Genomic DNA, 20098 nt, shown 5'->3' with positions numbered 1-20098 from the left:
CCTCATCTGTCCCTTTCTATTACATTCAGCATAAGCATTTGATGCTTATAAAAGCTGGTTCTTCTGGGAGTGAACAGCACTGGTCCACTATTAGGATAACCCAATTTAAAATCACATAAGAAATGCATTTTGGATACATGGTACCATTAGCAAGATTTCAGTGAGCAAGAGTCATAAAAATAGCATAGAAGGTACAAGACAATCGTACAATAATGATACCATATTGTATTAAACACTGCTGTAAACTATCCTAGAACTGTGAGCAAAATTAGTTAAATCTATGGTAACGTGATTGTCCATCTAATATCTGTTTCTCCCCGCCTAGTCCTTTCAAATTGAAGACCTGATGTCCACCAAGCCATGCTTCTCTTATCGTCCTTTCAATGTTTACTACTCCGTTGCAAGTTAGTACCTCCTGTTCCTTAAGTTTGAAAAATAAAAAGGTTTTATACATAGTTAATTTAATCAGTTCCTTATTAATTATTCTGCTATGTTTATTAATAACACTTATTTTATAGCCATATCCTTTAACTGTCATTAATTTGTAGATCTTCCAGGTTACCTTTATTCCTTACTCTTTGCTGAGCTTTCTGCAAATTTCTTTATGATGTTCACAGAACACAGAAACGTACAGCACAGGAACAGGTCCATTGGCCCACAACGTCCATGTTGAACATGATGTCGATAAACTAAGCCCTGCCCCTCATTCATATGTGTCTATCTAAAAGGCTCTTCAACACTACTATCACATCTGCCTCAACCACCAACCCTGGTTCCAGGCACCACCATAATGTACCCAAGCTCCTTTATACTTTGCTCCATTCCCAGCCTCAGCCCCAAGTCTTACAAGTTGAAAACTTAGAAACATAGCAAATCGGTGCAGGCGAAGGCCATTCGGCCCTTCAAGCCAGCACCGCCATTCAATATGATCATGGCTGATCATCCAAATCAATATCCCATACCTGCCTTATCTCCATACCTCGTGATCCCTTTAGCCACAAGGGCCACATCTAACTCCCTCTTAAATCTAGCCAATGAACTGGCCTCAACTACCTTCTGTGGCAAAGAATTCCACAGATTCACCACTCTGGTTGTAAAAAAATGATTTTCTCATCTCGATCCTAAAAGACTTCCCTCTTATCCTTAAACTGTGACCCCTTGTTCTGGACTTCCCCAACATCGGGAATAATCTTCCTGCATCTAGCCTGTCCAACCCCTTAAGCTCTTAAGACACAAAACTTGATCCACACTCCTAGTTATCCTCTTACCTTGTAAAAAAAAGTACGATTCCAGTCCAGCCGTTACATTATGAAATACAACTTAATACTGCTGTGTACGATCTACCACCATCAATACAAACATTTAAATTCTATCAGATTCCACTCAGCCATATTTTAGAAATGCCTTTTCCTGTTGGCACATTGAAATGCTGAAGTCATCCAATTCATAAATCAGGACAATTTGTGTCGTTCTGAAATTGTGACATATTACAAGTTCCATTTCAATCTCCCCTGGCTACATATTTTAAAAATGCATGAAGAATCCTTTCTGCAATGTTTGAAGAGTCATCATAAATAAAACATTAATAATATGGGAGACAGATGCTAAATAGAAAAAAGCGTAGCAACAGAAACAAAGGATAAAGACCTGCCACATTGTACATCTCCCAAAATTGCATTTTGCTAATTCAACTGAACCAGATTCAGAAGTGGAGATTAACCAGCAACTGCTACTACTTTATGCATTTACTGCATATAACCAATGGTATGATTCTAAACATTAATTTCTCTAATTCTACTATCAATCAAATTAGATATTGATGATAGCTTATCCCTTCAAGTTCAAAAACCTGCACAAACAGCCTTTTTTACCTTAAATATAATGAAAGGAATAACAAAACAAAATGATGTGAACTTCCTCCAGAGTCTAAGGAAATGAATGCTTATTGCAAACATATGCAACCAGCAAGTAACGTAATTAATAATTGAAAATAAAAAAAACGACAGATGTTGAGAACTGAAATAAAAAGAGAAACATTCAGCATATCAGGCAGCATCTTTGAACAGTGAAACAGAGGAAAAACAGTCCATCATTTACTGAGACAGTCTTGCAACATTAGATTGACTCAGGACTTATTGTAGTGTTGTTTTGTTTTTTAATGGTACCACAGAGGTGACACGACAACACCTGAAAATAGTTAAATGTCATTATTTTGTTTACTGGCCACACTGGTGAGTAAGGCAAGGCAGTGCCTTTACCACCTCAGGCAGCTGAAGAAATTCACAGTCTCTCTGAGGATCCTCCAGTGCTTCTACTCAGTGGCTGTAGAAAGCATCTTGTCCGGAAACACCACAATCTGGTTTGGGAACTGTTCTGCCCAGGACACGAAGGCTCTGCAGAGAGTAATGCGTTCAGCCGAACGCACTATGGGAACTACACTCACCCCTCTGCAGGAACTATACATCAGAAGGTGCAGATCCAGACCCAGCAACATTATGGGGGACCCCTTCCACCCCAGCAACGGACTGTTCCAGCTGCTACGGTCAGGCAAGATTCCAAAAAATCCCAGAATATCATAAAGGACATTTCCCACCCCGGACACTCCCTGTTTGAACTGTTGCCGTCAGGCAGACGGTACAGATCTACAAGGACAAGGACAAATAGACTAAAAAACAGTTTTTACCCCACTGCTATAAAAGCACTAAATGTAGCCGCCAAGGAACGCAGGGGCGATACAGACTAAGGGACTGTGGTAACTGTGGAATCGACAGAAGGATGGAGGGTTGGGTGTGTATGCGTGCTTTGTCCGTGATATTTATTTATTTAGTTGTTTATCTTTAATATTTTACCTTGTATGTATCATTAGCTTTTAGAAATGTTTGAATGCTGCACTGACTGGCTGACATTTTAAATTTCGTTGTACATGGTTCATGTTACAATGACAATAAAGAAACTATTCTATTCAAACACCTCACCAGGGACTAACTTACTGTTCAAAACTACTGAAGTGTTGTGTCTTTTTTAAATTGCTGGGGGGCTTTTTTTGCTTTTTTTCCTCACCAATATGTAATTACTGATTCTGTTCTATTCAGTTTTGTCGTTTTTTGTCGTTTTTTGCACATTCTGCAGGCATTGCCTCTTTTCATTTCACTGCACATCTCGTATGCGTATGTGACAAATAAACTTGACGTGACATATATGTTTATTATAGGTGCATACTGGCACCTTTTTGCCTATAAAAATGGCTTTTCACCAATTGTACGTGAAGGCCCGTGCAACCCCGGTGCTTGATAGGGTTTGTGTGAGAAAGGTTTTCTGCTCATTTCTGAAGAGCAGAGGGAGAAGCAAAAAATCCAGCACAAAAAAGGTTTAGCCTTTTTTTTCTAAAAGGTATTGAAAAACATGTGGGACCACATAGAAATAAAGCAAGCATCCGTTAAATTATACAGGCATTCTGTTGATATATGCCCTAATATGCTATTGTACGATGTATAGATTTGTATGATCAATATCTAATCCTATATGTTAGGATGATGTAAAAAATGCCTAAGAATTTTATCATTGATCATTAACCGCTGTGGTGGATGTTTATGTCAACTTTTACGCAGTTATGTCTTGTTGCTTTTTATTAGTATGGCTATATGGTAATTCAAATTTCACTGTACCTTAATTGGTACTTGTGACAATAAATTGACCTTGAAACCTTGAACTAATTTGTCACACGTGAACAGCACACACGACTAATTTATACTTCCAAAATACTACATTCCATGTTCCAAAGTGCAATTGATGTGTACAATAGTTTGTGCATCTAGGGTTGCATGCCTCTGTGTGCTTAGTTTAGTTTATTGTCACGTGTACCAAGGTAAAGTGAAAAGCTTTTGTTGCACGATAACCAGTCGGCTGAAAGGCTACGCATGATTACATTGCAGCCCTCTACAGTATAAATGCTGATATTGAAGTAGTGGTTGAAAAGAATAGAGTGATTATAGTACGTGATTGCAGATCCACTTTTGGGATCAGCACGCAAAAAGTCGCCTGGTTTGCGCGTTATCTATGCGTATAGGGTTGTATACTGTATAGGGCTCTGGTGGGACCACATCTGGAGTATTGTATACAGTTTTGGTCTCCTAATTTGAGGAAGGACATCCTTGTGATTGAGGCAGTGCAGCGTAGGTTCACGAGATTGATTGCTGGGATGGCGGGACTGTCATATGAGGAAAGATTGAAAAGACTAGGCTTGTATTCACTGGAGTTTAGAAGGATGAGGGGAATCTTATAGAAACACATAAAATTATAAAAAGGACTGGACAAGCCAGATGCAGGAAAAATGTTCCCAATGTTGGGCGAGTCCAGAACCAGGGGCCACAGTCTTAGAATAAAGGGGAGGTCATTTAAGACTGAGGTGAGAAAAAACGTTTTCACCCAGAGAGTTGTGAATTTATGGAATTCCCTGCCACACAGGGCAGTGGAGGCCAAGTCACTGGATGGATTTAAGAGAGTTAGATAGAGCTCTAGGGGCTAGTGGAGTCAAGGGATATGGGGAGAAGGCAGGCACGGGTTATTGATAGGGGACGATCAGCCATGATCACAATGAATGGCAGCTGGCTCGAAGGGCCGAATGGCCTCCTCCTGCACTTATTTTCTATGTTTCTATCTCTTCTGAATTTGACTGGTTTATATTGTAATCTTGAGAAACATTTACTGTTTATTGTACAGCACGAATGGGACTTTTAGTTTACTGCCTTTTTGCTATATTTAGAGAAACCAAGGCCAATATCCCATCATCAACTGAGCCAAGATCACCTATAATAAAAGTATGACATTATTATTTACAATTCAGCTCAGAATGAATCAAATTTTGAAAGGATCAGACAGATTTCTTGCTTCAATATTATGATCCGATACTCACTTGTTTAGGCAAGCGGAAGAGGGAATTTCCATAAAACATTCCTTTGGCCTGGCTCCAGGTCCCATCGATGATAATAATATTGTAAGGAGACAGCGTTGGATCAAGTTCAAGTTCTTCCAGGTTATTTGCCTCAGGTCCAGGAAACAAGATTAATGTACCAACACTCTGGCAAATTGCTGCAAGTTCAGGGTGCCTTTAAAATAAAATAAACTCTTCAGTCATTCAGTTAACATTACCCTTGTCATTCTTTTCAAATTGTTAATACATACACTAAACACTCTTGTGGCATGGCCTTCATTAAATAACCTACAAACTCAGAGCAGTTTGTAGTGTTCCAATTTAGCAACCATTGGGGTCTGGAAGGAAACCAAAGCATAAGGAGGAAACCACAGGGAGAACAGAGACAAATTCCACAGAGGATAGAGATGGTCAGCATTAAACCCAGTTACTGAAGCAGTAATGCACCAGCTCGAGTTGCTGTGCCACTATGCCATATAGGCAGGCAGTCTGATCAGATGCTTATTTTAACAGTGAAAAACTTTTATCTGATGTCCTCTAGCTACTCCATGAGAACTAGCATGCGGACCATACTTTGGAAATGGCCCCAAATCTGGTGACTTGAAAAGTATTTAATTTCTTTTGCACATGTAACAATAATGCTCTATTGATTGATTGATCATTGACCATGTTCACTGGCAGAGGCACCGGAGCAGAAGGCAGCACACAAGGAACCAAATGAAATGAAGTTCAATGAATTGCAATTGGAAATACTACAGAGATATTCCTACTGGCCCATTCATTCTTTCCCAACCTTCTCTGCAACTTAAAACCAACTGTTTTTCACTTTCGTCATTCTGACAAAGGGTCTTTGTTCCGGAGTGTTAAGTTTGTTTTTGTCCTTCTGTATTTGCTGTCTAATCAGCTGAGTGGTTGCAACATTTTGTGATTTTATTTCAGATTTACTTCATCTGAAATTTATATTGCTGTTCACCTTCATCTCTCCCTTGGTTGTCCTGTACTTTCCTACTGAGCAGGAGTCAAAGCTGTCCTGGGAACGTAGCTAGTTACATGCTTAAAGGGCCTGTCCCACTTGGGCGATTTTTCAGCGGACTGCCGGCGACTGTCAAGTTCGCGCCACTCGCTGAAAAACCGGGAACTGGAACAGCGAGTGTCAGAGTTGAAGGGGGGGAGAAGGAGTGGAGCCACTTTTAAGAAGCCAGCCAACTTTTAATAAGCCAGAGATACACAGCTGTGAAGTTTGGCGGGCATTTAACATTACCGGTCGGTTTTCCTTGGTTCTGAAAACTCGTGCTTACGTTTCTTTTTCCCCCCAATGAGCCAATGAAAATGCCCGGTCAGCAAAGGCGATTAACTAAAACTACCTATAACTACATGGCGACCCCACTACAACTGCACCTACGACTACAAAAGTATCGATTTTCTCCATGGCGACTAATTTTTGGTCACAGAAAATATTTCAACATGTTGAAAACTTTATGGCGACCATACTGAAGCCGCGACTAGTTCCCAGAATGCGGGAACACCTCGCGGCCATGAAGGAGACTCACCAGAGACCACCAGCGAACATGTGGCGACCATGTGGCGATCATGTGGCGAGCCCAGTCTCCTGCACTCGCCTAAAAAGTCGCCTAAGTGGGACAGGCCCTGAAAAAGAATAAGAAAGGCACTTCCAAACAGCTACACGCAGCCATCAATCATGATTTAATCCATTTCAGATCATGATTGAAGAAACAGAAAAGGACCAAGTTCAGATGACTGGGGAGTTTGGACTGCGTGCCAGCCATCTGAAGATCAAGTCCTATGTATTTTTATTAAGGAACATGACTGAACAGAACCACTATATCCTTTTTAGTTACAAAACAGTTGGGCATCATTATAATCAAACCATGAGAGAATATTACAAGCACAAACTGGGTAAAATAGATGTGTTTTATCTTCAGTAGTGTGTATCTTCTTTTCTGGTAAGTAGTTTTCCAGCTGATGCCAAAAGTTTATTGGGCAGAATATCCAGCAGTAGCATTCCTTCTAATTTGCAATAAGCCATGAAAATAAATGCAGGAAAACAGACAAAATATTCTCAATTCTAAGATGTTAAAAAAAATTACGAATACCAAAGCTGTTGTACTGAAGATAATCAACTGCACTGCCTATTTAACATTGTGGTAGTTTACTGAAAAATAGTAGCCATTCATGAATGTATTAGTTATTTTAAAGATAAGTGTAAGAAGAAGAAAGAGGGTGGAGGGGAGAGGAGGAGGGGGGGATTGGGGGGAGAGAGAGGAGTGGAGGGGGGGAAGGTGGGAGAGAGAGGAGGGTTGAGGGAGGGGGGGAGAGAGGTGGGGGAGAGAGAGAGGCGGTTGAGGGGGAAAGGCGGGGGGAAAGAGAGGAGAGGGGAGAGAGGAGGGGGGGGAGAGAGGGGGGAGTGGGGGGGGAGAGAGGGGGGGAGAGAGGGGGGAGAGAGGGGGTAGAGAGGAGCGGGGAGAAATGGGAGGAAGTGAGACGGGATGGGGTGAGAGAGGAGGGGGTGGAGAGGTGGAGGGGTGATGGGTGAGTGAGTGGGCTGCGAAAAGGGGGGTAAGATGAGGGGGGAGAGAAAGAGAGAGAGAGAGAGAGAGGGGGGGTAGTTAATATGTGTGACGCCGCATGCCGCCCCACCCCCCTCCCGCAAATGCGCGTTGGGGAACAGACCCAACGGGTCTGCACTTGGTCTAGTATCTATTAAAACTGTGTGTGTGTGTGTGTGTGTGTGTGTGTGTGTGTGTGTGTGTGTGTGTGTGTGTGTGTGTGTGTGTGTGTGTGTGTGTGTGTGTGTGTGTGTGTGTGTGTGTGTGTGGTTTTGCATGTGAAACGTATCTCCTCGAAAACCAGACGCCGAAACGGGAACGGACCGCTGCCCAGCTGCTGACGTTACAATAAAAGTGAGAATTTTACATCTTCTGGTAGAAAATGTCCTTATGATTTCAAAAATCCAAACCACTATCAATTTGGTCGATTATTTCCATAGATATTTACAAAAAATTATCACCAACCTGACATTTATAAAAAATATTAAGGTTGCCCAGCTGCTCACCTCACAATGCCTTTGCACCTGGCCCAACCGCTTCCTGGCCCCGCCCGGCCTGCCCCCCCCCCCAGTCTGCCAGGTTGTTGATTACATTGTTTTTCATTTCATTGAATTGAATAATTTCTAACTTAACATCACTAATTCTTAGCATTAACTTTTAATTTCAAAGACAGTTTAAAAAAAATAATTTGCTGTCCTCATTGACAGCCTAGATCACCCGCGCTGTGTGTGTGTGTGTGTGGTGGGGGGGGGGGGGGGGGGTCCTCCCCTGAATTCCATAGAGCTGCCGACAGCTTTTGTGCATGAGACGCGGACGCTTCATATCAAAAACATACTGGACGCGTGACACACGATTGCATTTCGCTCTCTCCCCCTCTCACTCTCTCCCCCGTCTCTCTCTCCCTCCCCCTCTCACTCTCTCCCCCTTCTCTCTCTCAATCTCCCCCTCACTTTCACCCTACCCCCTTCCCTCCACCCCATTCCCTCCCCACTCCCTCCCACCTCCCCCCCCCCTCTCCACCCCACCCTTCCCCCCCTCCCCTCTCTCTCCTCCCATCTCTCTCACCCCTCCTGCCCCACCCTTCCCCCCTCACCCCACCCACCCTTTCCACCGCCCTCTCCCTGTCTCTTGCCCTTATGTGTCTGTTTATGATGTCTTGTTTATTCTTCTGTACAGCACTTTGGTCAACATTGGCTATTTTAAAGTGCTTAACAAATAAAGTTGGATTGGATTGGATTGGATTATGTCTAAGCCCCTTTCTCTCTTTCTCTCCCCATTCTCTCTCTGCCCTCACTCTCTACCCTCCCCCCACCTCTCTAGACGCATCTGCGAGTTGGGGGCTATGCGTCAGTGAGCGGTTAAGGGATAATAGGAGCAAATTAATAATATTAATATATCAAGGGGGTAGTTAGCGTGTGTGCGGGGGGGGGGGGGGGGGGGGGGGGGGGTTAGTGTGTGTGTGATGCCGCATGCTGCACCTCTCCCCGTGTGTGTGTGTGTGTGTGTGTGTGTGTGTGTGTGTGTGGAGGGTGGTTAGTGTGTATGCAAGGTGGGGATAGAATTAGTGATGTTAGGGGGCCATCATTGCTTGAGACTTCAACTGCCAGCAATAGAAACAAGATCTGCCTGAGATTGGGAGCTTTAATGCCAAGTGAAGTTCATTGTCATTTGCACAAGTACAGTGAGGCACAGATACATGGAAAATCTTGCTTGCAACAGCATCACGGGCATATAGGCTCAGATAAACACACAAGACAACATAAATTACACGTGACATTTCTAAAAGATGTACGACGTTTGTACATTCTCCCCATAACCGGATGGGTTTTCTCCGAGATCTTCAGTTTCTACCCATACTCCAAAGATGTACAGGTTTGTAGGTTAGGTGACTTGGGTTTGTACATTTGGTATGTGTAAATTGTCCCTAGTTTGTATAGGCTTGTGTTAATATGCAGGGATCGCTGGTCGGCACATACATGGTGGGCCGAAAGGCCTGTTTCCGCAATGTATCTCTAAACTAAGCTAAACTAAACGAAAGTTTGGCACAGTGGCGCAGTGGTAGAGTTGCTGCCTTACAGGGCAAGAGGTCAGGTTTCGAGCCTGTCTGCTGGTGCTCTCTGCTGGTGAAGAGGTTCTACATCTGCCTGTGACCGTGTGGGTTTCTCTGGGTGCCCTAGTTTCCTCTCACATCCCAAAGATATGCAGATTTGTAGGTTAATTGGGTTGTGTAAATTGTCCCTTGTGTGTGAGATAGAACGAGTGTGTGGGTGATCATTGGTCAGTGTGAACACGGTGGGCCGAAGGGCCTGCTTCTGCGCTATATCTCTAAACCAAAATAACAGTACAAAGAAGAATATAGGTGCAAAAATTAATTAGAAAATAAAGTAAGTTCCTCATTGTTCAAAAGGTGGCCGTCTCCTAATGTTTCATTGTCGAGGAAGGATGAGGGTTTTGCGGGTTGGTTCAAGAACCTGAAAGCTGTAAGAAAGTGGCTATTCCTGAACCTAGTTGTGTGGGACTTCTAGTTTCTGTACTTCTTGCCAAGAGTAGCAGCAAGAAGAGGGCATAGACTGGATGATGAGGATTCAATGATACATACCATCTTCTTGAGACAGCGCCTCGTGCAGATGGTTTTGATTAAGTTTTGAATAATATTAAATAATATTTTAGTATGATACTGTCACTTCATAGAGCACTGCAGAAAAAAAGAGCATGGTTTAAGGTGGGACAAAAGTTAGAGGATGAAAGATGAACTGATGAATTTTTCAAAAGGAAGCTGAAGATGCGATCCTATAAGAGTAGCCAAACTGAGGCATGAATATTGTGTGTTAACATTGGAGGCTGGGAATCAAAGCTTGAGGAAGTCAAAGTGGGAGAAGATGGGTTCCAGTAAATCATGGGGAAAAAAAAACTGAAAGGTGAAAATATGTTCAGCCTGGAATAATGTTTAATTGAAGTCCAAAAATTAAGGGAGAGAGGAAAAGCCAGTCGCATAATCAGCTGGGTGGCTGTACATTAGGGCTAGACATGGGGTTGGGAGGAAGAGGTAGATCAGCCATGATTGAATGGCTGAGTAGACTTGATGTGCCGAATGGCCTAATTTTACTATTCCTTGTGACCTTATGACATTGGAATAATGGCATTGAAAGTAAATATTAAAAAATATCCAGATCAGTAGAATTCCCTTGGTTGACGGGTCATAGGAGAGAGAGCCGTGAGTATAAGATGTGTGAAGGAGATAGGAATATATTTCCTTTCTGTCAAGTGGATAGTGACAATCTGATCAGTGGCATCAAGGGAAAAGGAAATGGTAATGAGGCCATCTTCAATAAGGCCAACTTATAACCTTCAATAAGGCCAACTTAATTCACGTTGCATGCAGAATGTTAACATTTTTTTCACTTGCAGTGGCTGACAGAGAGACTACATATTGAGTTATTGATTTTCTCAAATTACAACAGTGATTAAACTTCAAATGTAACAAATAGGGTTAACACACTCGGGGACTTTCTGAGATCATGCTATTCTTCTATTTCCAGCATGCTTGGCTCTCATTTTAGATTTCTAACTCTGGTAGCGCAAATGAAAAGCATAGAGCGAAAAAAATTCAAAAGCAACAAATCATTTTCCAGATCTGCTCCTAGTAGATGCCAATTATTTTACCAAGAAACAATTTATTCCCTTTGAAAGTTGACTGGATTTATTTGTAACCATGGTACTTCAATATATTTTACAAGATCATAATTATTTGTAAGACACCAGACAGCATAATCGATCATTGAAATAAGCCTCATTAATGTCAAACTGTCTAAAGCCAAAGGAACCATGTAAAGGCTCAGTACTGTTTAGTCTCATGCTATTGTGTGCACAATGGTGGAGAAATTGGATAAAGCACTGCAGTCATCGCTTTCAATTAATTTGTGCGAGTTTAACCTGGTGCAGATTGTATATTAAATTCATGCTCCAATCTCATTGCCAGTGCACTGCAAAATCCTCCCAGTAACTTTGGTCTCCATCATGATGAAGGCAGCAAGCTGATCTTTTGTTCCAGGATATCTAAGATGCAGCAGCAGTGCTCAGCTATGAGGCAGTTTCTATCTGGACTATAGTAGAAACTTCAGCCAGGAGATGTTGGGTCCCCTACATCTTGAAGTGAAGCTGGCCACTACTTGGATGCTGGAAAGGACAGTTTCCTATTCCCCCACAAAATCCTGGGCAGTCAGAGCTGGACTCTTCCATGCTCCTTCACATGCTAACCTCCTTATGTAGGAAGGAACTGCAGTTGCTGGTTTATACTGAGGATGGACACAAAGTGCTAGAGTACTCAGCCGGTCAGGCAGCATCTCTTGGGAAAAAGGTTGGTTGACGTTTGTGGTCAGAACCCTTCTTCTTCGGTCTGTAGAAGGCTTCCAACCTTAAATGTCACCAAACCTTTTTCTCCAGAGATCCTGCCTGACCTTGACAGAGGAGAAGGTAATCTCACAGGAAGGCCAGGTCGAAAACAATTTGTGCTCCACTGAAGTCAGTTGATGTCTTTGGAAGGGCATGGTCTGTACAAAGGCAGATGGACATGTACAATAAACTATTAGGGAGATAGACACTATATAACTTAACTTAACTTAACTTAAGTGCTGGATAACTCAGTGGGTTCAGTTCAGTTTTGTTTATTCCGAGGTACAGTGAAAAAAGCTTTATGTTGCATGCTAACCAGTCCGCAGAAAGACAATACAAATTACAATCAAGCCCTTTACAGTGTATAGATATATGATAAAGGAATAACGTTTAGTGCAAGGTAAAGTCAGCAAAGTCCAGTCAAGGATAATTGATGTCCGAGGAACATATATGTCTAATTCTCGTTCATACATTACAAATGTATTTGCTGCCAGTAAACTTTTAGGATCATAGTTAAAGTTACAATTTCAATACCATGCCTTGAACCCAAGACCAGATTCTCTCTCTAAATTCCATCCTCTCCACACTCCCTAAACTGATTTTCAAGCCTCTGACTTGATGACGACCTTTGCTTGTTTAAATAGTATTCCTGCAAATTGCTTTGGGGTGTTTCATTATATTGCAAGTTCAGGCAATTGTTGTTATTGCTGCTGAATGTCAGTTTGGCGCAAATGGTTACAATCTGGACCTGTAAAATGGATGGTTATGAACTCAACACCAAGACTTTCTGACAGTCCATTAATCTATTGAAAATGAGCTGAATTATTGGAAGTGCTGTCTTTCAAGTGCTGTGTTAAGCTGATTAACCGATTAGCTGGATAAAAAGATCACATGGCATTATTCAAAGAGCAAGAATTTTTTCCATTACCCTAAAATTGCCACTCAAATAACCACTAAAATCAAATTAACAAATTAATCTTATTTATACTCATGAACCTTGAATGTAAAGCATTACTATTGCCGATATCAGTGTATTTATACAATAAAGGGGCTGTCCCACTTGGGCAACCTCATCTGCGAGTTTAGAAGAGTGTCTTCGACCTTCACACTCGCAGTATGGTCGACAAGTGGTCCGAGGAGATCCTATCAGGTCGCTGGAACTCTCCTTCATGCTCGAGGGACCTTCCCGAATACTCGTGGCCTCAGCTAGGTCGCGGAAAAATTTTCAGCATGTTGAAAAATTTTCCGCAAGTAAAATTTGGTCTTACGGGTCTTTTTAAACTCATAGTGCAGTGGAGTGGGGTCGCTATTTACTTACAGGCAGTCGAGGGCAGCCGTAGGCAATCTCCTTCTCTGACCGGGCATTTTGATTGGCTCATTGGAGTTTCAGGACCTAGGATGACTGACCAGTAGTTAAATTGCCCGCTAAACTTTATTATACTTTACTTCTTAAAAGTGTCTCCACTCCTTCCCCCCCCCCCCCCCCCCCCCCCCCCCCTCTCCCCCCCCCCCCTTCCCTCCCCCCCCCCCCCCCCCCCCTAAAGGACTTACTGTAAACTGTGGTAGCCGTTTACCTTCCTCTTCTTCGCACAGACAGCGCTCCCCCGCTTTCCCTGGCCCCCACCTTCGCGATGTGTTTGTGTGTGTGCGTACAGTCGGTCGATCCAGCTCGCAGTTTCAATGTGGATGGTCGATCCAGCTCGAGGCTTTCCAGGCGAGTGCCCTCGAGCTTCAAGGTCAAAACACTCTTCTGGACTCACGGATTAGGTCGCCCAAGTGGTACAGCCCCTTTACAGTTATTTGAATGTACAATTATTGAAAATTACTTCTTAGCCTTTATTTATTTGAATAGTTAAAGTGCATTCATTTTATTCAAAACACGTAGGTACTGCTGCCAAAATGTAGGCCTTTTAAATTAAGTTTTTTTTATATTTATTTTTACTCTACTTACTGACTACCTGGGGACTTGAATGCATACAGGAGTAAAGGGTCAGTTGCTAACATCATTATTTCCTTTAAATTCAACACACACTTCTGGGCAGCTAATTCACAATATTTCCTCAGGTTAATTCAAAACAAATTATTGCTGTGGTTTTAAATTTAACTGGATTGGTGACAGTTTAGGTCCAATTTATTATCAAAATCTCCCAGTTATCTTAAAGTAAGCGAAAAGGCAGAAAGTGAGGTTTTATATACATGCTGAGCTGAGATGGATTGGATTGTTCTCTTAATGCCATGTCTGCAATGTGGATGACATTCAGAAATGTTTATGAGGTGAATATACTTCACGTTAATGAATATAAACAACTTGTCTTGTGCTGTCTTTACCATAGTTCTTAGTTTATAATCTTATAAATTTAAGAATATAAAGGGTGTAGTTGTTGGCCATACAGTCTCTCTCATCTACTCCTCAATTCAATAAGATCGATCGCAGCTTATCTTGCATCCCAACCATTATTCCATCTGATCAACCTGACACTTATTTTGATCTATCACCCTTAGCGCACTCGCCGACTGTTTATCCAAACCTCTCCTGGAAAGAAAATACTCCCGGGGAAGGCTACTAATAATTGGGTGATTTTACGAGGCCCAGCACAAATTGGAGGAACAGCACTCTTGGGTAGCTTACACCCCAGCGGTATGTTTTTCGACTTCTCTAACTTCAAGTAACCATTGCTTTCCCTCTCTCTCTCCATCCACCCCTCTTCCCAGTTTTCCGACCAGTATGACTGCCCCTGATTACATTTTATCTCGGTTTGCTTAGTTGATAACTTCCCCCAGCTAACAATGATCTATTCCACATTCCCTTGAGCTTCACCCACTTTGATGTCTCGTTCTCACACCTTGCACTTCCTTATCTTTATCTCCCTCTCTCCCTCCCCTGACTCTCAGTCTGAAGAAGGGTCTCGACCCGAAACGTCACCCAATCCTTTTTTCCAGAGATGTTGCCTGTCCCGCTGAGTTACTCCAGCATTTTATGTCTATCTTCCATTAGAGTTCCATGCTCCAATTCACAACCAATGCAGCAATTTGGAAGTACATTCACGAGAATAGCACAAGAAATGTGGCCATACTGATGCCGCGGTTTATACTACTGTACATTGACTACTGTACTGTACATTCTTCTAATAAAAATATTATTTTAAAAAAAATGTGGCCAAACTGGAGATGCCAAACCCCACATGTGAAAAATGACTAGAAAACTGCTATTTTTTGAAGGTCGAAAGTGTAATATAGTCAAAGAAACTGGAGATTACTTTCTACTTGTCTTGGAAATAATGAAATGAGACTGTTTAAAATCCATCTGAGAAACCAGGAAGGACTTCAGTTAAGTATCTAATGTAGGTTCACATTTCTAGGCCTTGACCCCAGAACCCTTCTCACTCAAAGTGCTGCAAAATGTTGCTTGTTCTGTTCATTTTACTTTTTCCGGAGATTGTTTTGTGGCTTTTAACCTAATCTATCTTGACTATAAAGTAGAATCTGGCTATAATTAGAAGGTAAAAAATATATAATTCTGCATAACCACTAATATACACTTCCTGTAAAAATTTTCTAGAAATTAATTCCTGATTAATAAAAATTTCTTTATCACAGGAAATGTATGTTTTACTGCATTCTATTGATTCCATTGACTTTGATGAAAACAAATCTCAGAAATAGAGCACTCAAAATTGATGGAAATCGTGAATATATCTGTTAGTTCAGATAATACAGTATGATTTAGCACACTATGCTATGCCCATTGAGTTCAGACAAGCAAAGATGTAGCTTTGTATTTCAATAATAATATTAATAAAATGGATTAATTTAATTAATATAGATGTGGCAGGGCAGTTGATGGGTAACAGATGCTGTATATGCTTGCTACTGAATCCCATGGTGACCACATCTACGGTGCTGCTTACAATTAATGGAATTAAGCCTGAGATTTGGATGTTGTAGTGCATTAGGACAAGGGAATAGTTATTTGAATGTTTAGTTCCAAGAGGCAGGTTCAACTCTTGATTAAGTGCTTCCGGAATGATCAGTCTTGAGAGGACAGGGAGGTATAATTGTGAGTGAAGCAGGAAATGGGGAAATCACAAAGTAGCCCATGCACAAGGTTCCTGCAATCTGCATGGGTGAGAGCAAAGACCGCAGAGTGAAGAGCGCACAGTACCATAGCACAGGTGGAGCATTCAAGCTTGGGGATCGAAAATGGTTGTAGTAATGACAGAGGACAGTATGGTTCGGGGTAGATACTAATCTCTGCAATGTGGCAAATGACTACTGAGTCTGTGAAACCTGTGCGGATATCTCCCCAGTGTGAAGGACATCTCCTAGGGATGAAGGGAACATATGCCCCTGTCCCACTTAGGAAACCTGAATGGAAACCTCTGGACACTTTGCGCCCCACCCAAGGTTTCCATGCGGTTCCCGGGTGTTGCAGGTGGTTGCCGGAGGTTGTAGGTAGTGGAAGCAGGTAAGGAGACTGACAAAAACCTCCGGGAACCGCACGGAAACCTTGGGTGGGGCACAAATTCTCCAGAGGTTTCCGTTCAGGTTTCCTAAGTGGGACAGGGGCATTAGAGTGCGAGGGGAAAGACAAAGTTGTAATCCTTATAGGAATCAACAACATCGATAGGGTGAAGGTGGAGGGTCTGCTAAAATAATGTGACCAATGGGATCCAAATTTAAAGGGGAACAACAAAGGGAATAACCTTTTGTACGGTTCAAGTGACCTTTTACTCTGCTAAACTCCAGTGCATGCAACCTTAGACTGTTTAATCTTTCCTCATAAGACAGCCTGTTCATTCCTAGTATCAAAAAATTGAATATGTGGCTCAAAGATTGATGTCGAAAAAATGGGTTTCAGCTTGTATGGCAATGACTAAAAATACTGGGGAAGGCGAGACATGTTCTGTTGGAAAGGGCTCACTAAATCAAAAGAGGATCGACAAAGGAAAACAAGACAAAGGGAATGTCTCTGATAGGGTGGCATATAAAATGATGGGCTCGACATTCAAGATCTGCACAACAAAGATTTTCTACAAACCCTGTACAGCACCGCCCTCTGAACATAAAGTTACATGGTGAGACTCTGGGAGATATGGACCACTTCTCATATCTCAGATGCCACAACTCTTGGACGGAAAAATGTTGATCATTCTGATCCTTGAGCTCATGGATCAAGAGCACACAGCAAAACTGGAGGAAGCCGCGCACCATATTGCACACTATCCATTCACCCACCCAGTCAGTTACCCCCTTCCCCATGAGTGGAAGGGTCTGTAGTTCTTTCATTGGCCTTATCAGCGATCTGAGAACTCGCAAAACCCTCGTGGAAGCAAGATCCTCTATCTCAAGATAGGAAAATAGTCTAACTGCTTCTTAAACGTTGGGGTAGTCCCTGCCTGAAGTACTTCTTCTGACAACTCGTTCCACACATGCTGCACCCTATGTGTGAAAATGTTACCCCTCAGATTCCTATTCAATCTTTTCCCTTCACCTTAATCCTATATCCTCTGGTCCTTGATTCCCTTACTCTGGGTAAGAGATTCTGTGCATCTACCCGATCTATTCCTCTCATGATCTTGTACACCTTAATGAAATCACCCCTCATCCTCTTGGAACAGAGTCCCAGCCTACTCTACCTCTCCCTGCAGCTCAGACCCTTGAGTTCCGGCAACATCCTCGAAAACTGTTGGACAGGAAATTCTATTAGAATTTATGCTGTCAGAAATTTTTGACAACTTATAAGTTGCAAATTTTGCAGCTGTCTCAGTTTTGACCATGTATACTCTATTGGAACTCTACAGCTGTACATTGAAAAGCATACTGATTGGTTGCATCACGGCCTGGCGCAAAACATTTGATCACCATGGAAAGAATGAGACTGCTGTGAGTGCAGACACGGGGCGCTCTATCATAGGCACTGACCTCCTCACTATCGAGGGGATCTTTATGAGGTCCTGTCTCAAAAAGGCAGCCAATATCATTAAACACCCACACCACCATGACCACACTCTGACCTAAAAACTGTGATCAGCAGGCTCAAAAACAGCTTCTTCCTAGCTGAACGCTACATAACATGAACCTCAAAAAAGATAGACACAAAAAGCTGGAGAATCCCAGCGGACAGGCAGCATCTCAGTAGAGAAGGAATAGGTGATGTTTCGGGTCGAGACCCTTCTTCAGACTCATGGGCGACGTTTTAGGTCGTGACCCTTCTTCAGACTGAAGAACCTCACCATCTTCCATACAATTTTTTATGGACTGTGTCAAGGGTTGTACTCCAGCCTTCAGTTTTTACACAATTTTGATCACCATAATATTAATATAGCGTATTTTTGATCATCAGATATTAACTGTGACTTATTGCGTTTACGGGCTTGTTAAGCAGCAGCACATAAGAATTTCATTGTTTCATTGTAAGTACATATGACAACTAAACACTCAATACTCTTGACCCTTGACGTACAGTAGTGCTGCTTGAATCTCTATTACTAACCACTTTACAGGTCCTCTGCAGGTTATGACAGGGTTTCATTCCTGAGAACTGTTTGCAATCCAGACAGTTTGCAGGTCAGAATTGCAGCCATCTGGCCATATACTTAAATAAAAACTAAGGACAACCAAGGGCAATGTGTAGTTACACCCGAGCGTTTAACTCAACCACTCAGTTTTCTCAACATGATGCAACGATATTGTTATGAATTGGGTTCCTATTCAACAGAAGGTGCCTGAAGCCCTGCTATAGCTGGCAAATCCATCCTGCCGATCTTTCAACACTCATTCATGTGCAAGGGCTCTGTGTGTCAGGTGTTTGAATCCTGGGAAAGACCAGTACTCTCATTTGCCACAGGTCCTCCAGCAACTTAAGGTTAAGCACAGTAGTTACTTCTATACAGTAGATTTGTGGCACTCAGCATGGCTGTGCACTTGTAAGTGTGGCCCCAGACCTTGTGTTATTGGTATCATGATGTTGGTATGTTTGCACTCTTTTTCAACATGTAAGGCAGTCCTTAGATATTCAAGATCAAATTAGTTAAATTTCTTAAAGCTACATAGCATGACAGTGAAACTTGTATTCCTATACATTCTTGTCAGTTAATAGCTTTATGGGTTTTTTTTTCCCAGTGTGCTTTGCTGATATAATAGAATTTGTCTTTGAAGTAGTGTTTACTTGGATTAAACTTGGATACAATTGGTTTTCTTCAAGCTGCCTTGATAGCTGCTGAAAAAAAAATCACCATTTACAACGTGCCTTATCGTGTTGCACGGGTTCCAAAAGAAGTTAAAACTTCATTATTAATTACAACAGTCATGTACCAGCCAATTTGTGCTCTTCCATGTTGAACAACTCTTGGAAGAACCACTGAAAGAACCAAGGGAACAGAATGTACTCTGGGTGGGGAGGTTCAAAGAGCGTCGTCAAAGCACTAGCTCTGATTTTGCTAGCCATGTCCTAAAGGACACAGCTCCCAGACTGAATCTGCAGCAGATAATGAATGAACCAACATATCATGGATAAATCTGCTTGACCTCATTCCCACCAATATATATGTAACAGGTGCACCTCTATTTTGGAACTCGTGGACATTGCCACTCTGCAGACCTGGTGGAGACAGTAATTACACCAATACCACCATAGAGTTATTTAGTTGCACAGCACATAAATAGCACCTTCAGCCCAGCTCATCTATGGTGATGACTATCTATGCTAATCCTACGTTAATCCAATTTGCAACATTAGGCCCACATCTTCTACCACCGCCAGTATCCAAATGCCAGTCTCTACTAAACATTGTAACTGTCAGTACCTCATCCACTGGCAGCTCCTTCCAGGATAGATTTGGAGGGATATGGACCAAACGCAGGCAGGTGGGACGAGTGTAGCTGGGACATGTTGGCCTGTGTGGGCAAGTTGTGCCGAAGGGCATTTCCACGGTGTATCACTCAATGACTATGATATAACCACCACTCTCAGTGTTGAAAAGATCTCCTTTAATTTTCATCCATCTCGCCTTAAACCTGTGCCTTCAAATTATAGACTCGCCCATCATAGGAGGAAGATGGTGACCATTCACCTAATCTATGGCCCTCAAGACTTTATTAACCTCTATATGATCACCATTAGCCTCTTACATTCCAGTGAGAATAAGCCCAATTTCTCCATGTAAATAAGCAACCCCATTCCAGGCAAAAGTTTGGTGAAACTTTTTGT

The 20098-nt window shown here is 42.2% G+C and overlaps 1 protein-coding gene across 1 annotated transcript in view; it reads right to left on the bottom strand.

Moving 5' to 3' along the window:
* dtwd2 (DTW domain containing 2) overlaps window positions 1–20098 on the bottom strand; it is a 166482-nt gene that overhangs the window by 46387 nt on the left and 99997 nt on the right. Inside the window, 1 exon segment of the mRNA XM_055631016.1 lies at window positions 4913–5105. Within this exon segment, the coding sequence (XP_055486991.1) occupies window positions 4913–5105 (193 nt within the window).

This window comes from Leucoraja erinacea, chromosome 3, assembly GCF_028641065.1.
Source record: "Leucoraja erinacea ecotype New England chromosome 3, Leri_hhj_1, whole genome shotgun sequence".
Classification (NCBI taxonomy): domain Eukaryota; kingdom Metazoa; phylum Chordata; class Chondrichthyes; order Rajiformes; family Rajidae; genus Leucoraja; species Leucoraja erinaceus.
Note: the sequence above shows the minus strand (reverse complement) of the source record. Positions and strands in the feature narration are given on the sequence as shown.